The sequence below is a fragment of the Eucyclogobius newberryi genome, unplaced genomic scaffold, assembly GCF_026437365.1.
Source record: "Eucyclogobius newberryi isolate DKJ021-1_F unplaced genomic scaffold, fEucNew1.0.hap1 SCAF_13, whole genome shotgun sequence".
Lineage (NCBI taxonomy): Eukaryota > Metazoa > Chordata > Actinopteri > Gobiiformes > Gobiidae > Eucyclogobius > Eucyclogobius newberryi.
The window spans coordinates 22000519-22020167 of NW_027315757.1; the positions used below are offsets into that span (position 1 = coordinate 22000519).

Here is a 19649-nt window from a genome sequence, read left to right on the forward strand (position 1 = left end):
TCATTTTTTCTGACTAAACATTACAAATATTTTTTATGTTCTTAATCATTGTAACCCCTAAGTTCTAAATTGGGAAGAGTAAAACGTCCCTTTTTAAAAAACCTGTATGAGTGCTGTGCAAATTATTATTATTTATTTTGCCTTTTTAGTGTATCTGAACCCTCCTTAGGTAAAATTATTAAAGCAATAAAAACGTTTCAATTTGAACAACACAAAAAAATAATAAAAAAAAAATAAACAAACCTAAATTGACATCAGTATTCGTCAAATGGGAACTATGATATAATTTCCTGTCTCTGTACATTCGCAGCAGGATTTCTCAGCGGGGCCTATCCCTCGTCCTGCAGGTAGGGGGCGACGACGTATGGCACAGAAAGCGACACTGCGGTCCGACGTATGCATCAGCAGCGACGAGAGATCAATACATGCTCTTTGAAACCTATCGTACAGACAGTTTATTTGGCAGTGAGCAACTTATCCACGTGTCCATTTTATAGAAACATGTTGCATCGTGGGAAGCCGAGTCCCCCGCGCAAAGTCCGTAAAGTGTGCGCTTTTTTGGAGTTTATTTAGCACGTCCGCTTTATCTCCGGTAGCTTTTTTTGGGGTGACAGAGCTGTCCTTTTCATAAGCCCCTGTCCCGTCCCAGGATGCTCTGTGTGTGGTAGTCCTCCTGCAGGCTAGGGGGCGCTGCTGTTCCAGAGTACGGGGCTCCTCGGGTGGGACAGGACAGGGGAGGATCAGCAGGCGATCTCCTCCAAAGTTCCGAGCGCGGTCTGCAGCGGGACGGCGACCGTGTGACTGATAGGCTCCGAGTGGTTGGCCACAGGGTCACAAGAGCTCTGAGAAGTGAGAAAACAGGGTCATTTCACGTTTTTTTGTCATTTTTTCCATGTATTTTTCTATATAATTATTATGACATGACATTTTAATGGTGCACCATGTAATTCTTTGGAGGTTCGATGTCATCCCTCATTCGTCCAGGTAAAGTCCTTCGCTGGAAAGGTTTTGAAGGTAGTCATCTGGACTTCGATTTCAAAAACACTGTCTAGAACTTTTCGAGCTTTTTTTGGTGGACGTTTCACCGCATGCTTGTCGCCGCGGAGATTTTAGTACTGTGTCTGGAATGTTCCACAGTACGTCACGCTAGAACGCCTAGTTAATACTCCAAATGGGGCAGATATGGCGTGTTTTGAGTGGGTTATTTGCAAAACTGCCTGTTAATGATGTACTGCTGTGCGTATCTGACTGGTTTAAATGGGTTTACGTGACAAAGTACTGAACAAATCGCCTGAAAACTGCTCCAGACCGCTCCAAACCGCTGCTTCTTGTGGATTCTTTCCCACCCCGGACTCGCAGTAGAATATGACGCATTGAGTGGTGTGACATTGTCGACTCCCATTTGTTTTAAACCTGGCGTAGGAATATGTATTTTCCAGGGTCAAGGTACACCGCCTGTCCAAAAAAAAGTCGCCACCCAAAAATAAGTCACATGCCCTAATATTTCGTTCCACCACCAATAGCTTTAATGACAGCAAACATTTGTTTTGCTGTTGTTTCCGTAAACTATTCCACTTTTCATTCATTTTTCACCCGTTGATCTTGTGTTGATGACGTGAGAGAGTGACCACTGCACAAAGCCTCCTCCAGCTCGTCCCAAACACTCTCTGGGGTTCAGATCTGTAGTAGATTAGTTTATGCTTCCCCTTAGATCAGGAGTGTCCAAACTATGGCCTGGGGGCAAAATGCTGCCCTCAAACCAATTTTTGTTGGCCCTCAGTCTTGACCTAAACAACAAAAAATAGTACTTTTTACAGTACAATTGGAAAAATTCAAACAATTTGATGTTATACCAACCTAATATTTATGTTCCAAGTCTTATTAAAGGTGTGGAGGCTCAAATGCAAAATGTCGAATGATTCACTTCATTGTCGGGTTGTTTGTGGCCCTCTGCTCCGTAAAAGTTTCAAAATGCTCAGGGAAAACAGTTTGGACACCCCGGCTTCTAGATGTTTTCTCTGCTCGTTGCCAATTATTTGACCCTTCTCAAACACACTGACGTCTCCTCCATGACCACGGGATTTGTCTTTCCACATGTTTGTTTCAGAAATGAGAAGCCCCTCGCCGCATCAGTCGAGTTTAAATACTGTGTTGCAGCTGAATGATCATGACACCTGCAGCAGTTCTCCAGCAGGGGGCTCACATCTACTGTATTTGCTTACTTTAATCCAGGTGACAGCTTTTTATACATCTGCGCAATGAATGAATGGGTTTAATGTCGTATTGTGGAACAGTACAACAACAAAAACAACAACAACAACAACAACAACAACAGCAACAACAACAAAAAATACGTAGTGCACCTTTAAACAGAAGAGACTATGGAACAAACTGGGCACTTTAGACGTGATTGAGGAAAGACGTCAACAATGAAAGGAGAGGCTCTCAACACTAATGGTGGTGAAGAGGAGGAGATGGAAAGGCTGAGGTGTCTGGTGGTTCTGCTGCTGAGGAGGAGATGAAGACAGAGTTATGGAACAGGAAAAGGAGGACAAAAATGATACTGCACAGAGCACAGAATGAGTAAATTATGAAAAGTGGTTGACAACGACATAACGGTGCAAATGAGAGATGAGAAAAGTAAAATAATGTAATTTTAGTTGATTTTGGTGTTTGTATACAGCTTATTTTACATGATAATTATGCATAACAAGAGTGAATGGAGTTTCAGGACAAAATGCACACTAAGATCTGTAAGAAATGCTTTTAAATGTTAATGAATATGAATAGGGCCAGTTCAAAAATTTATAAATTCATTAGAAAAAAAAAAAAAAAATCCAACCTGAAAAAGTGCTAAAACATAATTTATGCTGGCAAATAATTGTGAGAAAATGTGGGGAAATGTCACAATGTAAATTCCAGTTTCACTCACTGACTATTTGTGTGTGCACTGAATTAAATGCCACATCATTTACAGTAATTAAAGGGTTTTTAATTTAGCCAGTGACAATTATTCTGTAGCAACTGACACTGAATCTCCTCTAGGAATAATGATGGATTTAAATGGCACAGTTTAACTCCGACTGTTTATAAAATATAGAATCATTTTAAACTGTAGAAATTTGTCCCAAACCATTTCAATATTTATTTTGGCAGATGTGTTTTACTAATAGAGTTGTTTTGTAACGTTGCAATATGGCACAGGAGCTCGATCTACACTTTAGAGTAGAAGATTTAGAAAAGATTAAATGGATTTTTTGGGTTTAAATCTGTTTGTAGGTTTTATTTTCTGTCATTGATGAGAGAAGTGTTTTTGTACAGGTAATATGCATAACAGTGTGGGGGGAAAAACTGAATATCTGCATTAAAATGTATCTATTTGAAGCCTGTTTCGACATGGTCCAATCAGAGCACTGTGTTCATACCGAGTTGGGCTATATTATAGTGTGAAAACTATAGTGTCAAAACACAACACTGGATTAAAACAGGTTTATATTTGTTGCATCATTTGTTTTATTATCACTGATTAAGAGGTTTAAGTGGTTTGGTAGTTGTTCCTGGCCAAGAAGAAGGGTCCAAGGACAGTGGAGCTTTGGACACGGGACGCTGGGACATTGCCAAGTCCATTTAACGTATGAACATTGTTTAATTTGTTTTTCAATGTCGCGCTTCAAGGCAAACGCTGTCGTGATTTTGGACGTTTCAAAAATACACTGAATTGAATTGAATATAATAGCGTAGAAAAGGATAATTGTTCATAACCTCACCACAATAGTGATGTTTTCTATTTTTCTGGCCTGAATGACATGAGCAAATACCACTATGTATCCATTTAATTTGAGTAGATTAACTGTATAACCACCAAATGAAAGAAAAAACTTATTAGTATTGAATATGTTTTTTGGTTGCATGTACTATTTAGTTCAGGCCTATTCAACTTAAGGCCTGGGGGCCGGATCAAGCCATCCAAACGATCAAATCCGGCCCGCCACAATAACATATTTTCTCTTGTTTAATGAGTTAATTCAAGTTAAGTTTTTGTACAAGTTCAGACTTTTTTGGTCCTTTAGTCCTCATTTAATTGTGCTTTGGACCTGGTTTGATCCTGGTTTGGACCTGGCTTGATTCTGGTTAGTCCTGGTTCAGACCTGGTTGGTATCTATGCCTCGTTTTGTAATGCAAGTTTGGTAAAGCAGTTTGTATTTTATTTTCCCTCAAAATACTAATATGGCAAAAGTTATAGCCATCCAAGACATCTGGCCCTCGGAAAACTTCAGCTGAACAGCCCTGATTCATCGACCCCTCTACTAAAGATATATCATAGCTGTAATGGAAGTGCAGTGGTAATTATAGTAGCAGTAGATTATGATCAAATATGTTTGCAAGTAGATTTTCCTCACTTTCCCAGTTTGAAGTAGCATTTTCAGTTTCCTTTCCACCTTTGCCAATTTGAATAGGTACTTCTCACTTTGGGCTTTAGTAGTGAAGGCCTGGATAATTACGATCAAATCCAATAAAAGCTCCTTCTCACAAATGTTATCTGTGATTATGCTAAATTAGCGAAACCACCCTTGTAACGCGATTTCTTCGTCTGTTGCCAAATCTAAACCAGGATCAATACTGAATAAACACTCGAGCGCCGCATAGCTCACGTTCAAGTGCAACAGGTGCAGAGTTCTTACATTCAAATTCAACTCATTCCCACCGGCATTTTGCTACTTTTTTGGAACTTCTCGAAGTAATCTGTATGGATAGAAGCTCGAGCGCAGAGTGTTAGCGTCCGTTAAGCTTTTGCGCGCCGGCTGGTTTTAAAGCCCAAAGATCGATGCAGCGAAAATCCTCAGCTTTGGCGTCGACGCTGTTTTTGATATGCATGATCAGAAAGGCTCATTCCGAACGCCACCGGCGGCAAAGAGAAAGGCAGCACTCACCACCTCTTCAGCGTGGCTCTCCTCCTCTTCCTCTCTGCTCAGTAAATCCAGCAGTCGCTCTTTCACCACCTGCACAGCACAAAACCAAGAGAAGAACTGAGAAGAACGGTCTTTAAAGAGCGTCTGATGTTCTAATTTTGACGTTATTTGGTGTGTTTGTACCTGCTGTACATATAAATTACAGTTTTACACCAATCGGGCAGGTGTTTTTGGAGAAAAGTTAAAAAATCTGTAGACAATTACAGGAAGTGATATCACACTAGGGATACAAAGTGCATAATTCATACAGAAGAAACAACTTTTTGACACTCTAAATGTAATGCAACAAAACAAAAACAAAACAAAGATGCTCACATATATTTTGATTTGTCTTGCTGGGTAATTTCCTAGTGTGATGTCATCAATTACAATCAGGAAGTGAAATTATAAACCTAAAATAAGATAAGATGAGATAAGATAGCCTTTATTTGTCCACACAATACAGAAGTAGGAGAACAGATAACTTATAGGAAGCTCTGAAAAATGTGCAATCTATGTGCTGTCGTGACACATATTCATGTGCAATTACTGTCGGGATCACATGCAATGGTATTTATGTATTTATTTGTCTATGGGAGTTTTTATTTATTTATAGGAGATCTTCAACTGAAAGTGTTTTTCAGACTTCCTATAAGTGATCTGTTCTTCTGTATCTACCTCTGTATCTACCTGCGTTGCACCAATGAAATTTCCCCATGTGGGACAATAAAGGATTATCTTATCTTATCTTAAAAAACACTCTTAATAGAAAAACTCTTATAAACAAAACTCCTATGGACAGAACCTCTCATAATCTTACTAAGGAATAGAGGGGAGAAAAATAATAAAAAGAATTCGATGACATAAGACAAATAATAAAAATCACAATAATAGTAACAGTGGCAAAGTAAACACTCTTATTTACAGCAGTTACATGCACATGAATATGACATTATTGCGTATGAGTATGACAGTAATTGCACATCTTCTGTAACCATGGCACCTCCTGTGATTTGCTGAACCGCAGGGAGCGCCAACCATTATTACCTGCTGTCAGAAGTACGAGATAAATGCATATGCAGCCTGGAAAGTTCCTAAAGCACAGCAAAGGTAATGAAATGCAGATGATTATTATTGTTATCAGCAGTAGGAGTACAGTGGCTTGCAACAGTCTTCAGACCCCTGGAAGCTTTCACATTTTGTCCCGTCACGACCGCAAACTTAAATAAATTGCACTGGCATTTTTCGTAAAAGAGGTTTTTAAAGGTTAAATAAAAAAGAATAAAAGTGCATGGCTTCTGCTAAACTGCAAACAGGACTTCTCATGGCTCAACAATGTCTTCTTCTTCTTCTTCTTCTTCTTCTTCTTCTTCTTCTTCTTCTTCTTCTTCTTCTTCTTCTTCTTCTTCTTCTTCTTCTTCTTCTTCTTCTTCTTCTTCTTCTTCTTCTTCTTCTTCTTCTTCTTCTTCTTCTTCTTCTTCTTCTTCTTCTTCTTCTTCTTCTTCTTCTTCTTCTTCTTCTTCTTCTTCTTCTTCTTCTTCTTCTTCTTCTTCTTCTTCTTCTTCTTCTTCTTCTTCTTCTTCTTCTTCTTCTTCTTCTTCTTCTTCTTCTTCTTCTTCTTCTTCTTCTTCTTCTTCTTCTTCTTCTTCTTCTTCTTCTTCTTCTTCTTCTTCTTCTTCTTCTTCTTCTTCTTCTTCTTCTTCTTCTTATTCTTATTCTTCTTATTCTTATTCTTCTTATTCTTATTCTTCATCATCATCATCATCATCCTCCAGAGTGACCACAGACCTCCTGGCTTCATCTCTGATCGGCGTTCTCCTTCTTCAGATGTTTGTTTTGGTGGACGGCCGTGTCTCGGCAGGTTTGCAGTTGTGCCGTACTCTTTCCATGGATTGGGCAGCGCTCCGTGAGATGTTCAAAGATTGGGTCAGGCCCTGACCCTGGCGGTGTGTTCCTCGGACTTCATGATGCCATTTGCTCTCTTAACACACTGGTTTTACTTGTAGGATCTGACACCCCCAAAAGTGCAAAGTTAGGTTTCTGGAGGTGTTGCCACAGCTTGTTTCCACTGAGATGTCAGAGCTTTACCTGGAATATTCCACTGTATGACAATTATGTGTTTATTTCCATGGAGTCAAGTTTTTTTTGTTGTTTTTTTGCAATACTTTGGGACATTTTAAGCAAAACAATAACTGCAAATGGTGGAACCCTTTGGACTAAATGGGACTTCTATCTTTTTTGGATGTCTTTTGTTTTTCGATGTGTCCTTTGCTCCCTCTCTGTCGAGCTCTGTGATCTTTTTTTGTTTTGAAAAAATTAAAATTAATACATTATTTTAATAAACACAAAAAATAAAAATAAATAACTTATATTTATTCTTATATACTTACACTTAGACTCCGGAGCGACTTATTTGTGAAATTATTTGTTATATTCACACCTGCAACCACATTTCATACTCCAGTGCGACTTATATATGTTTTTTTCTTCTCTATTATGCATTTTTTGGCTGGTGCGACTTATACTCCGGTGCAACTTAGTTGTCCGGAAACTACGGTAAACCATGTTTGTCAATCAATATCAGAATTGTTATCTGTGAATTCAATATTTTATTCAAGTTTACTTCACAGTTGAGGACACTGGTGGCTTACAATGTTGAAATAGTGCATTTAACTCCTACATTTACAACCTGGAATTGATAGTTGTATAAGAGTGAATCAGATCCGTAGACTGACCTCATAAGCGTAGTCAAACAGCTCCAGAATGGTGAGGATACTCGCTCCAATGAAGAGGCCCATCTGACCGCCAATGTCTCCTGCAGATTCAACACAGAGACACAAGACAAATCATTACATCACACACATGTTCTATGGAAAACAGGCCTCGGCAACAGCAATCGTGAAAAAAGGAGAGAAGGAGAAATGTGTGGGAAAAAAGTATGATCGTGACTTTTTAACATTTGTGGAATCCGGTCCACTTCTAACCCCGCCTTTGCAAACTCCTGCTATCTTGTTGCCGTGGAGCTGTTATCACTGTATATGCCTCATCTCATATGTGGGAAGATATGGTTTAGAAAGATACAAAGTTTTACAGGATCCTAACTCAATGACAGGCAAACGGAAAGTTACACTGCATCGATACATGGATTTTAAGTGAAAAGTTTGCTCTCTGCTTAGAATACGTTTTTATTGTAGCTAGTTCTTCAAAGTTGTACATATTTTAATTTATTCAGGCTTAGCACGGGCACTAACAGGTTAAACTTGTCACATGGTGCACTTTGAATTGCCTTTTTGTACAAATTGTGCACTACAAATAAAATGTTATTGATTGGTTTAGTTTTAGTTGTATTTTTTGGACTATAGATTGAAATTGAAAGTAGGGCTGAACGAATATGGGAAAAATATCTTCCATAAACATTTTCAGACATGTATTACCATTAGATTTATGTCTAATTCTAGGATTCTGTTCAAAGTTCACGTTTAAATGCAAATTGACAAGCTGAAATAGCAGAAATAGGCTTATGAACTGGAATCAGACGTATTTCAGAAGCTGTACAGATCGTAGCACTTTTTATGCCAAATCATTTTTGTTGTGTTTATTTGTTTGTTTGTTTGGAAATTTTGGCACTTCAAAAATTGCAGATGTTGCAATTTGCCAATTTCATCCATTCATATTATGATTCTGGTTTGATTGCAATGAAGGTTGCATTTTTGATGATAAGACTTAAACTTTGTTATTACGGTTATATTGACCTGAATAATTAAAATGGTAAATATAATCTTAGTATGCATCGATATACAAATAAATTGATTAATTGGTGACATTTTATCAAAGTAATAACATCTCCATGGAGACATAAAAGAGACAGTCTCTCCTTTGTGGGGACCGACACGTCTTGATGGAAAACAGTTGTTCATCTGAAATCTCCTGAGCCTTGTCCAGATCTGACCCAGACTGTGGACTGAGGCCAAGTCCATGATTTATGTTAGTTATTACTGACCGGCCCTGACTCCAGGGTCAGCTCGATGTGATGAGGCTCCCACTGGACATTGTGACTGGAGAGAGGAGAAGACTGGAGAGAGGAGAAGACTGGAGAGAGGAGGAGACTGGAGAGAGGAAAAGACTGGAGAGAGGAGAAGACTGGAGAGAGGAGAAGACTGGAGAGAGGAGGAGAAGACTGGAGAGAGGAGGAGAAGACTAGAGAGAGGAGAAGACTGGAGAGAGGAGAAGACTGGAGAGAGGAGGAGAAGACTGGAGAGAGGAGGAGAAGACTGGAGAGAGGAGAAGACTGGAGAGAGGAGGAGACTGGAGAGAGGAGAAGACTGGCGAGAGGAGAAGAAGACTGGAGAGAGGAGGAGAAGACTGGAGAGAGGAGAAGAATGAAGAGAGGAGAAGACTGGAGAGAGGAGAAGACTGGAGAGAGGAGGAGAAGACTGGAGAAAGGAGAAGACTGGAGAGAGGAGAAGACTGGAGACTGGAGAGAGGAGAAGACTGGAGAGAGGAGGAGACTGGAGAGAGGAGAAGACTGGAGAGAGGAGAAGACTGGAGAGAGGACTGGAGAGAGGGGAATACTGGAGAGAGGAGAAGACTGGAGAGAGGAGGAGACTGGAGAGAGGAGGAGAAGACTGGAGAGAGGAGAAGACTGGAGAGAGGAGAAGACTGGAGAGAGGAGGAGAAGACTGGAGAGAGGAGGAGAAGACTGGAGAGAGGAGAAGACTGGAGAGAGGAGAAGACTGGAGAGAGGAGAAGACTAGAGAGAGGAGAAGACTGGAGAGAGGAGAAGACTGGAGAGAGGAGAAGACTAGAGAGAGGAGAAGACTAGAGAGAGGAGAAGACTGGAGAGAGGAGGAGAAGACTGGAGAGAGGAGAAGACTAGAGAGAGGAGAAGACTGGAGAGAGGAGAAGACTGGAGAGAGGAGGAGAAGACTGGAGAGAGGAGAAGACTGGAGAGAGGAGAAGACTAGAGAGAGGAGAAGACTGGAGAGAGGAGAAGACTGGAGAGAGGAGAAGACTAGAGAGAGGAGAAGACTAGAGAGAGGAGAAGACTGGAGAGAGGAGGAGAAGACTGGAGAGAGGAGAAGACTAGAGAGAGGAGAAGACTGGAGAGAGGAGAAGACTGGAGAGAGGAGGAGAAGACTGGAGAGAGGAGAAGACTAGAGAGAGGAGAAGACTGGAGAGAGGAGAAGACTGGAGAGAGGAGGAGAAGACTGGAGAGAGGAGAAGACTAGAGATAGGAGAAGACTGGAGAGAGGAGAAGACTGGAGAGAGAGGAGAAGACTGGAGAGAGGAGAAGACTGGAGAGAGGAGGAGAAGACTGGAGAGAGGAGAAGACTAGAGAGAGGAGAAGACTGGAGAGAGGAGAAGACTGGAGAGAGGAGGAGAAGACTGGAGAGAGGAGAAGACTGGAGAGAGGAGAAGACTGGAGAGAGGAGAAGACTGGAGAGAGGAGAAGACTGGAGAGAGGAGGAGAAGACTGGAGAGAGGAGAAGACTGGAGAGAGGAGGAGACTGGAGAGAGGAGGAGAAGACTGGAGAGAGGAGAAGACTAGAGAGAGGAGAAGACTGGAGAGAGGAGAAGAGTAAAACCTGCTGTGGCCTTAACATGAGGCTGGAAGCTCAGTATAATTACCTCCTACATAAGGTTTTATAAGAGCCACATTATATTAAAGTATATTTGATGTAAAAGTTACTATACAATTTTAGAATTATTTCTAGCAATTTTCAAGAAAATTACAGCAATTTGCTCTTGTCTTGTACTATATATATTTCCTATGCAGTAAATACGATAGTTATGGCATAAAAGCATGCGTTTCTCTTTTGATAAAATATTGACACAAGTCACACAAACAAACTCATTACTGTGTTTATGTTTTGTCTTGTATTTTATTTATTCCAAACTTCTATGTTTTATGGACAAAATTAGTTAAATTCATATTTTTTCAGAAGAGAGTAATTGAATCGTAACATTTTCACTAAGAGGGAAAATGTGTTGTCACCAAACTGAGCGTCTGTTGCCACGCGCACAGTCTTGAAGCACATGTTGAACAATTAATTAAGAAATTAAAACGTCTTTTACGTAAGAAACGACCTTTTTCTCTTTTAATCCATAAAATAAACTTGTTGCAGCAGCGTTTTGCCCATCTTGGATCACGGCGACCTTATTTATATGAATGCCCCAGCCAAAGTACTAAACCTGCTGGACACTGCGATTTATCACACACTACCACTCGCAGACAAACTGTTACACGTGACCGATTCAGTAAGAACTGGCCCCTTTAAATTAAATTATTTATGCTTTTTAATGATTGTAAAGCACTGGTTAAGGACTACCCACAGTGCACTTGTTTTATATCATTTTATATCATATTGTATGTGTAAATGTGTTTTTATGTATTGGTTAATTTTATTGAATGTTTTATTTGTGTTTTTTTTTGTATATCCTGTGTGTGTTTTCTCATTGGCTTTTCCCTGTATAAATACATAAAGTGGTGATCTTTAATAAAGCTGTCATAATGCTGAGTCCAGGTTATTGTCTTAAATCAAACCATCAACTTTCTAATGTAGAAGATGCACTGTGCAACAGTGTGACATCAAAACTAAACTATTTCCATGGAGACAAGCAGGTGATGCCACCAGGCAATGTTACAGGTCAGATCTGTGGAGGAGGGAGCCCGCTCACAGTGAGATTGCACATTTTCCATAGTATTGGATTACATGCATGTAATGGATTACATGTAAACAGAGTTTAATATAAGTTTATTTCCACACTGTGGAACATTTAAGACCACACAATAACATGGTGCACCTTTAAATATCAGACAGATTGTAATCATACAAACCCTCAACATCAAATTTGAGTTGGGAATCAAACCGTCACTTTTTCATTGCTAAGTGACTTTACACAATGCCACAGTCATTCCCAGTGTAAATGAGCTGCCGACAGCAGGAGTCGGGAGGATATGAGGCAGTAAACATACCGAGCAGACCTGCAACTTCGTAGGCTTTCTTCTGCTCGATGGTCTCGTAGTTTAGAGCCTCGAAGAACACATCCAGCACCAGGATGTTGTCCCTGCGAGAGAAGAACGACACGTAATGAATGGCATTGTTCACTGTGTGTCCCAGACGTGTGTGGAGTGAGAAGAGTGTGTCCCAGACGTGTGTGGAGTGAGAAGAGCGTGTCCCAGACGTGTGTGGAGTGAGAAGAGTGTGTCCCAGACGTGTGTGGAGTGAGAAGAGCGTGTCCCAGACGTGTGTGGAGTGAGAAGAGCGTGTCCCAGACGTGTGTGGAGTGAGAAGAGCGTGTCCCAGACGTGTGTGGAGTGAGAAGAGCGTGTCCCAGACGTGTGTGGAGTGAGAAGAGCGTGTCCCAGACGTGTGTGGAGTGAGAAGAGCGTGTCCCAGACGTGTGTGGAGTGAGAAGAGCGTGTCCCAGACGTGTGTGGAGTGAGAAGAGCGTGTCCCAGACGTGTGTGGAGTGAGAAGAGCGTGTCCCAGACGTGTGTGGAGTGAGAAGAGCGTGTCCCAGACGTGTGTGGAGTGAGAAGAGCGTGTCCCAGACGTGTGTGGAGTGAGAAGAGCGTGTCCCAGACGTGTGTGGAGTGAGAAGAGCGTGTCCCAGACGTGTGTGGAGTGAGAAGAGCGTGTCCCAGACGTGTGTGGAGTGAGAAGAGCGTGTCCCAGACGTGTGTGGAGTGAGAAGAGCGTGTCCCAGACGTGTGTGGAGTGAGAAGAGCGTGTCCCAGACGTGTGTGGAGTGAGAAGAGCGTGTCCCAGACGTGTGTGGAGTGAGAAGAGCGTGTCCCAGACGTGTGTGGAGTGAGAAGAGCGTGTCCCAGACGTGTGTGGAGTGAGAAGAGCGTGTCCCAGACGTGTGTGGAGTGAGAAGAGCGTGTCCCAGACGTGTGTGGAGTGAGAAGAGCGTGTCCCAGACGTGTGTGGAGTGAGAAGAGCGTGTCCCAGACGTGTGTGGAGTGAGAAGAGCGTGTCCCAGACGTGTGTGGAGTGAGAAGAGCGTGTCCCAGACGTGTGTGGAGTGAGAAGAGCGTGTCCCAGACGTGTGTGGAGTGAGAAGAGCGTGTCCCAGACGTGTGTGGAGTGAGAAGAGCGTGTCCCAGACGTGTGTGGAGTGAGAAGAGCGTGTCCCAGACGTGTGTGGAGTGAGAAGAGCGTGTCCCAGACGTGTGTGGAGTGAGAAGAGCGTGTCCCAGACGTGTGTGGAGTGAGAAGAGCGTGTCCCAGACGTGTGTGGAGTGAGAAGAGCGTGTCCCAGACGTGTGTGGAGTGAGAAGAGCGTGTCCCAGACGTGTGTGGAGTGAGAAGAGCGTGTCCCAGACGTGTGTGGAGTGAGAAGAGCGTGTCCCAGACGTGTGTGGAGTGAGAAGAGCGTGTCCCAGACGTGTGTGGAGTGAGAAGAGCGTGTCCCAGACGTGTGTGGAGTGAGAAGAGCGTGTCCCAGACGTGTGTGGAGTGAGAAGAGCGTGTCCCAGACGTGTGTGGAGTGAGAAGAGCGTGTCCCAGACGTGTGTGGAGTGAGAAGAATGTGTCCCAGACGTGTGTGGAGTGAGAAGAGCGTGTCCCAGACGTGTGTGGAGTGAGAAGAGCGTGTCCCAGACGTGTGTGGAGTGAGAAGAGCGTGTCCCAGACGTGTGTGGAGTGAGAAGAGCGTGTCCCAGACGTGTGTGGAGTGAGAAGAGCGTGTCCCAGACGTGTGTGGAGTGAGAAGAATGTGTCCCAGACGTGTGTGGAGTGAGAAGAGCGTGTCCCAGACGTGTGTGGAGTGAGAAGAGCGTGTCCCAGACGTGTGTGGAGTGAGAAGAGCGTGTCCCAGACGTGTGTGGAGTGAGAAGAATGTGTCCCAGACGTGTGTGGAGTGAGAAGAGCGTGTCCCAGACGTGTGTGGAGTGAGAAGAGCGTGTCCCAGACGTGTGTGGAGTGAGAAGAGCGTGTCCCAGACGTGTGTGGAGTGAGAAGAGTGTGTCCCAGACGTGTGTGGAGTGAGAATAGTGTGTCCCAGACGTGTGTGGAGTGAGAAGAATGTGTCCCAGACGTGTGTGGAGTGAGAAGAGCGTGTCCCAGACGTGTGTGGAGTGAGAAGAGCGTGTCCCAGACGTGTGTGGAGTGAGAAGAGCGTGTCCCAGACGTGTGTGGAGTGAGAAGAGCGTGTCCCAGACGTGTGTGGAGTGAGAAGAGCGTGTCCCAGACGTGTGTGGAGTGAGAAGAGCGTGTCCCAGACGTGTGTGGAGTGAGAATAGTGTGTCCCAGACGTGTGTGGAGTGAGAAGAGCGTGTCCCAGACGTGTGTGGAGTGAGAAGAATGTGTCCCAGACGTGTGTGGAGTGAGAAGAGCGTGTCCCAGACGTGTGTGGAGTGAGAAGAGCGTGTCCCAGACGTGTGTGGAGTGAGAATAGTGTGTCCCAGACGTGTGTGGAGTGAGAAGAGCGTGTCCCAGACGTGTGTGGAGTGAGAAGAGCGTGTCCCAGACGTGTGTGGAGTGAGAAGAGTGTGTCCCAGACGTGTGTGGAGTGAGAAGAGCGTGTCCCAGACGTGTGTGGAGTGAGAAGAGTGTGTCCCAGACGTGTGTGGAGTGAGAAGAGCGTGTCCCAGACGTGTGTGGAGTGAGAAGAGCGTGTCCCAGACGTGTGTGGAGTGAGAAGAGCGTGTCCCAGACGTGTGTGGAGTGAGAAGAGCGTGTCCCAGACGTGTGTGGGACGATCGGCAGCATCAATGAGGCGTTCACAAGTCGCACCGCAGTTTGGAACACAAATCTGACACTTTTACAACACACGGACGATAGAAAGAGAGGGATAGATAGACGAATGTAAAAATATACACCAATCAATCAATCAATCAATCAATCAAACTACACTACTCCTACTGTTACTTATTATAACTACTGAAACGTCTACTACTACTGCTACTTACGCCATTACTACTACTATTTACTTCCCCTACTACTTACGTTACTTACTCACTTCCACGTACTTCCACTTCTACAACTACTTCCACTATGATTTCATTACACTACTACTACTACTTACTCCGACTACTTACTTCCGCTTCTACTTACTGTACTTACACTACTAGTATTTAAGCTACTATTTATCCCTCCACTACTACTAATACTAATACTACTACTACTACTACTACTACTACTACTACTACTACTGCTACTACTAATACTACTACTACTACTGCTACTACTAATACTACTACTACTACTGCTACTACTACTACTACTGCTACTGCTACTACTACTACTACTACTACTACTACTGCTACTGCTACTACTACTACTACTGCTACTACTACTACTACTGCTACTACTATTACTGCTACTACTACTACTACTGCTACTACTACTACTGCTACTACTACTACTGCTACTACTATTACTGCTACTACTACTTCTACTACTATGACCTGCATTGTCCATTTAAATTTAGAAATATTTATTTTGCACATAATTTTTTTGAGTTTTTTATTTTGAGTCAAGCAAAGTTCCTAAAATATTATTGAATACTACCTTTTACATAGAAAAGAGTTTCACTTGTATTGCTGATAAATGAGTGTAATATTTGACACAAAGACACACAAAATAAGAGCACATAGTACTGTCAGCTTCATAATTAAAGCTACACACAACTTTACCAATTTAATTGTAAATAAAGCTAATTGATTTTCTAAGACGCCTGTAGTTAGTAACTGATCTCGTAAAGTGACTAAGACGTCTGCATATATTCTGACAACAGGCTTAGTTAATTAAAAACTTAATTAAAAAGCTAATTAAATGTAGCTTTAAGAGCTGTTAAAGACAATTTAAACACTGTTTTTTTTTTTTTTTTTACTGAGATAAATAATGAAGGAATGAAGAGATGAATTAGTTTAATTTATGTATTCTATTGGTGGCTGTTTTAGTCTCATATGGGTATTGCAGTGGCCTGAAGGACTATTCATGTTATATTTCAAGTCTTAGTGAATATAGAAATTGCAGCTATAGAAGAATACTTACTTATCTACGTGATAATTAGATTGTCAGTGGGTGTTAAACTGCAGTACAGGTCATTACATTATATATAAAAAGGGGCTAATGGCTACAACTGGGCACTCTTGAGGGTGTTTTTCCTTTTTTTGTTCGGTTTAAAGCCTTTGAGTGTAACACAGCTCAGGCAGAGAAAGCCCATTGTCCAAAAGTGGAATGTGGAGTCATTCAGAGAGACTTTTCTTGTTTTGTGCCATGATATATAACTCAACATCTTTGAAGTCCAATCTTCAACTGTATAACTTTTCTGATGGAGGGTCTGGCACTCCCACAAACTTTTATTTTTTTTTAAATCAATGAAAACCACCTGTGAATTAATAAATGTGAGATTAACTGCCAAACAGTGGAACATTCAAAGCAACATCATCTCCATAGAGACAAGCAGGTGGGTGACCCCCTCCAGAAGCATTGCATTTCTGTTTGTTCTAGTTTAATCCTTCTATTATTTACAACTTAATACATTTCAGCCATATTTTACTACAAGTTCAAGGGTATTGGAAAGTCATTTTGTTTGATTCTTTGATTCTTTGTGTGCAAAAAAATACAATAAGAAGCTGTAAATATAGCCGAAAGCGGCAATGATCGGCCCTCGCCACGCCGCCGCCACGCCGCAAGAGGAGGGGGCGCTAACGCGCCCCAATTGTCCTTTTATTACGCCTACTGCTGAATCTGTGACGCTGTCACATCTTCTCCCCTTTGTTTTACCATCAAAAAGCAATTTTATTTTGAATTCTTGGCAAAATGTGCCGCACAGACACCGTGACTCTTTGAATAAAAATGTGGATAACTTTTGATGGTTCACCCCTGAAGATGAGTCTCACCAAATTTCAGGTTAATAGGGCTGACGCCCTAAGAGGAGTTTGTGAAAGTCTAAAGTGTAAACATGTTCTGGCGATTTCCCCATTGGAATAACATGGGAGGTTTTGGTCATCGCTACGGCAAAACCATAACAATTATGACATGGGTCTCATTGACTTTTTTGATGGGGATGCCAAAATTGAGTTGTGTGTCAAATTTCATAAAATTTCGCAAAACTAAACATTTAACCTCCATATAAAATCTGTAGGAGGCGCTGTGGCGCCAAATTAATTTCTTTCACTTCAAGTAGGTTTAGGGCAAAGAGTTTAACAACTGATTCTAATTTGACGAAATTCGGACTTTATCTGCGCAAACGGCAGAAATGTTAAATTTGGGAGATTTCTGAAATTCTAGCTACAGTTTGCGGCTTCGCCGCAAAGAGACCGTGAGAGGTATCATTGTAATTTGAATAACTTTTGATGTCCCACTCCTCAGTAGCATTTTCACCAAATTTCAGCTTTTTAGGGCCAACGCCCTGGGAGGAGTACTTAAAAGTACGACGTTTGGAAAAACACCGAGTCATGTTAATCCATTTTTGAAGCAATATGGCCGACATTTGGTTGGGCGGACGGCGTTGCCGTAATAATATTTTTTACTTCTCTTGTCACCATCTACCTCTGCGCCAAATTTCATGATTCTACGATCAGATTTTTTTTTGGGTCATTTCCTATCTCTCAATGCATTTTTGGTACATTTGGGGGCGCTGACGCGCCAATGTTTTTTATTTTAGAAAAGGGAAATAGCCAGAATGTAAGGAGGCACGATTTTTAGAGGTGTGCAAATTTTTGTGACTTTTCGTCAATGTTCATTGGGTGTCACGCTGTCGTCATCCCAATGTAAAGTGCTCGTTTAGTGCGCACTTTTGCACGGGCTTCGCCCGTTTACAACGGTAATGTTCCATTTTCCTACTACTAATTAGTATGCACGGGGCGTGCATGAGTGGAGGAGTGCGTTAGTGAGTGTTTGGAAGTGGGCGAGCGCTTCGCGCTCGATTTCGTGCGCACTTTCGCAGCAGTGCTTTGCACGGCCTTACGAGACTAATAGGCCTCTCGCCAGCTTGTGGCGCTCGGGCCTAATAATATTCCGATACGAATAACAATGTTTCCCATTTTTCAAATACCATAAACTATACATTTTCGGAAAGCGCTAGCGCTTTCCTACCTCATGGTGTGGGTCCCTGGTCACTGACGCGTACTTTCGTTAATTTTGAGTGGGCTCCGCCCACTTTGTGTTTTTGGCCCTCTAAACAGCAATAATGTTCAATTTTTGCATTACATGCTTATATGCACGGAACATGCAAGAGATGGGGAACGTATTCGTGAGCTACTTAGCGCAAATGAGTGCTTTGTCGTCATCCCAATGTAAAGTGCTCGTTTAGTGCGCACTTTTGCACGGGCTTCGCCCGTTTACAACGGTAATGTTCCATTTTCCTACTACTAATTAGTATGCACGGGGCGTGCGCGAGTGAAGGAGTGCGTTAGTGAGTGTTTGGAAGTGGGCGAGCGCTTTGCGCTCGATTTCGTGCGCACTGCGTGCGCACTTTCGCAGCCGTGCTTCGCACAGCCTTACGAGATTAATAGGCCTCTCGCCAGCTTGTGGCGCTCGGGCCTAATAACTGACAAACTGAGGTTGTTGAAGCAAAATAATCGTTGTCATCCACCCTGCTGCATTAGTTCATCCATTTATAACATCAAAAGGGTGTAGAATGTGTAACATATGTGTGAACAGCGGCACAGTAATTATGCCGTCACATTATGTATGACCCCTAGTGGCTGCTGGGACACAATGCAAACTCTCCTACACTGAACAGCGGTTGCGGTGCATAACTCGGGACTGGACTCACGTGATGTACTTCTCAGACTTGTTGAACTTCTTCTGCAGGTAGCGGGCGGAGGTCTTGCTGGGGATCTTGACCATGGACAGCTCCTTGTTGTAGCGCGTCATGTTGCAGGGCGTGCGGCACATGCAGCTGCTGCCCTCCACCGCCGACAGCTTGGCTTCAGGCGGAGCCGCGGGGAGTCCAAATGTGACGGGAACGAGCGAGGGTCGACGCACGGGCGGGGGAGGACGAGTGGAGGTATTTATGGGGGGAGGAGGGAACGAGAAACAGAGAGATTGTGAGTGTTTTTGCAAAAGTCGAAGGCCCTAGTACTGTACATGGTTGTTTCATGCCGTGAAGTAAAATGGGGTTTGCTCTCTGCACTGTGTGGTGTGAAAGCAGCTCTAATGGTCAAAATGAGACTGCTGTGCACAATAGGCATCTGATGTTATGATAAATTACAAACACTGAGGCAAGTTGTTGTTAGTGGCATGGTTTGTTCTTATGTTTTTAACGCTCTATTTGACCACAGGTTTTAATTACATCACATCTTAGAGCATATTTTAATAATGTCAGGCCTGTATTCCTTCTTCTAAGTTCTATTATGTATTTCTCATAATGGACAAGCACCTCACTATTATATTTGGGTTGTATAATTCTTTACAGCTTTCAAAACAGATACAATTCCAGGGCTTTCATGTGCTGCTTGTCAACTTTGAGAAGAAAATGGTAAGGCACCATCTGAATACATTATGTTACTCATTACCCAATAACAACTGTTGTGATTACTACTACTATTAAAAGTACTACTAAATATACAGATGTATCACAATAAATAAGTAATTCTTCAATTTTTTTTGGTTAGCCATCAAAGTGCTCCATTTCTTCAAAATGGAAATGTTCTGATTGCAGAACTCCCGCTGCTGTAAATGTGAAGACATGTCATTAAAAGCTAAATGTCACTTTGGATCAGGGACAGGGACAACA

The 19649-nt window shown here is 42.5% G+C and overlaps 1 protein-coding gene across 4 annotated transcripts in view; it reads right to left on the bottom strand.

Moving 5' to 3' along the window:
- Positions 1-616: 616 nt before the first annotated feature.
- asic2 (acid-sensing (proton-gated) ion channel 2) overlaps positions 617-19649 on the bottom strand; it is a 472730-nt gene continuing 453697 nt past the window's right edge. For 2 of the 4 annotated variants that reach the window (XM_072442937.1, XM_072442934.1), the window contains 5 exons: positions 18687-18840; positions 11926-12017; positions 7685-7764; positions 4932-5000; positions 617-842 (listed from right to left, as the gene is read on the bottom strand). In XM_072442937.1, coding sequence (XP_072299038.1) covers positions 741-842; positions 4932-5000; positions 7685-7764; positions 11926-12017; positions 18687-18840 — 497 coding nt within the window. In that variant the 3' untranslated portion in view covers positions 617-740. Of the gene's footprint in view, positions 843-2392; positions 2508-4931; positions 5001-7684; positions 7765-11925; positions 12018-18686; positions 18841-19649 lie in introns of those variants that run through there. The other 2 variants (XM_072442935.1, XM_072442936.1) reach the window with 2 other exon arrangements.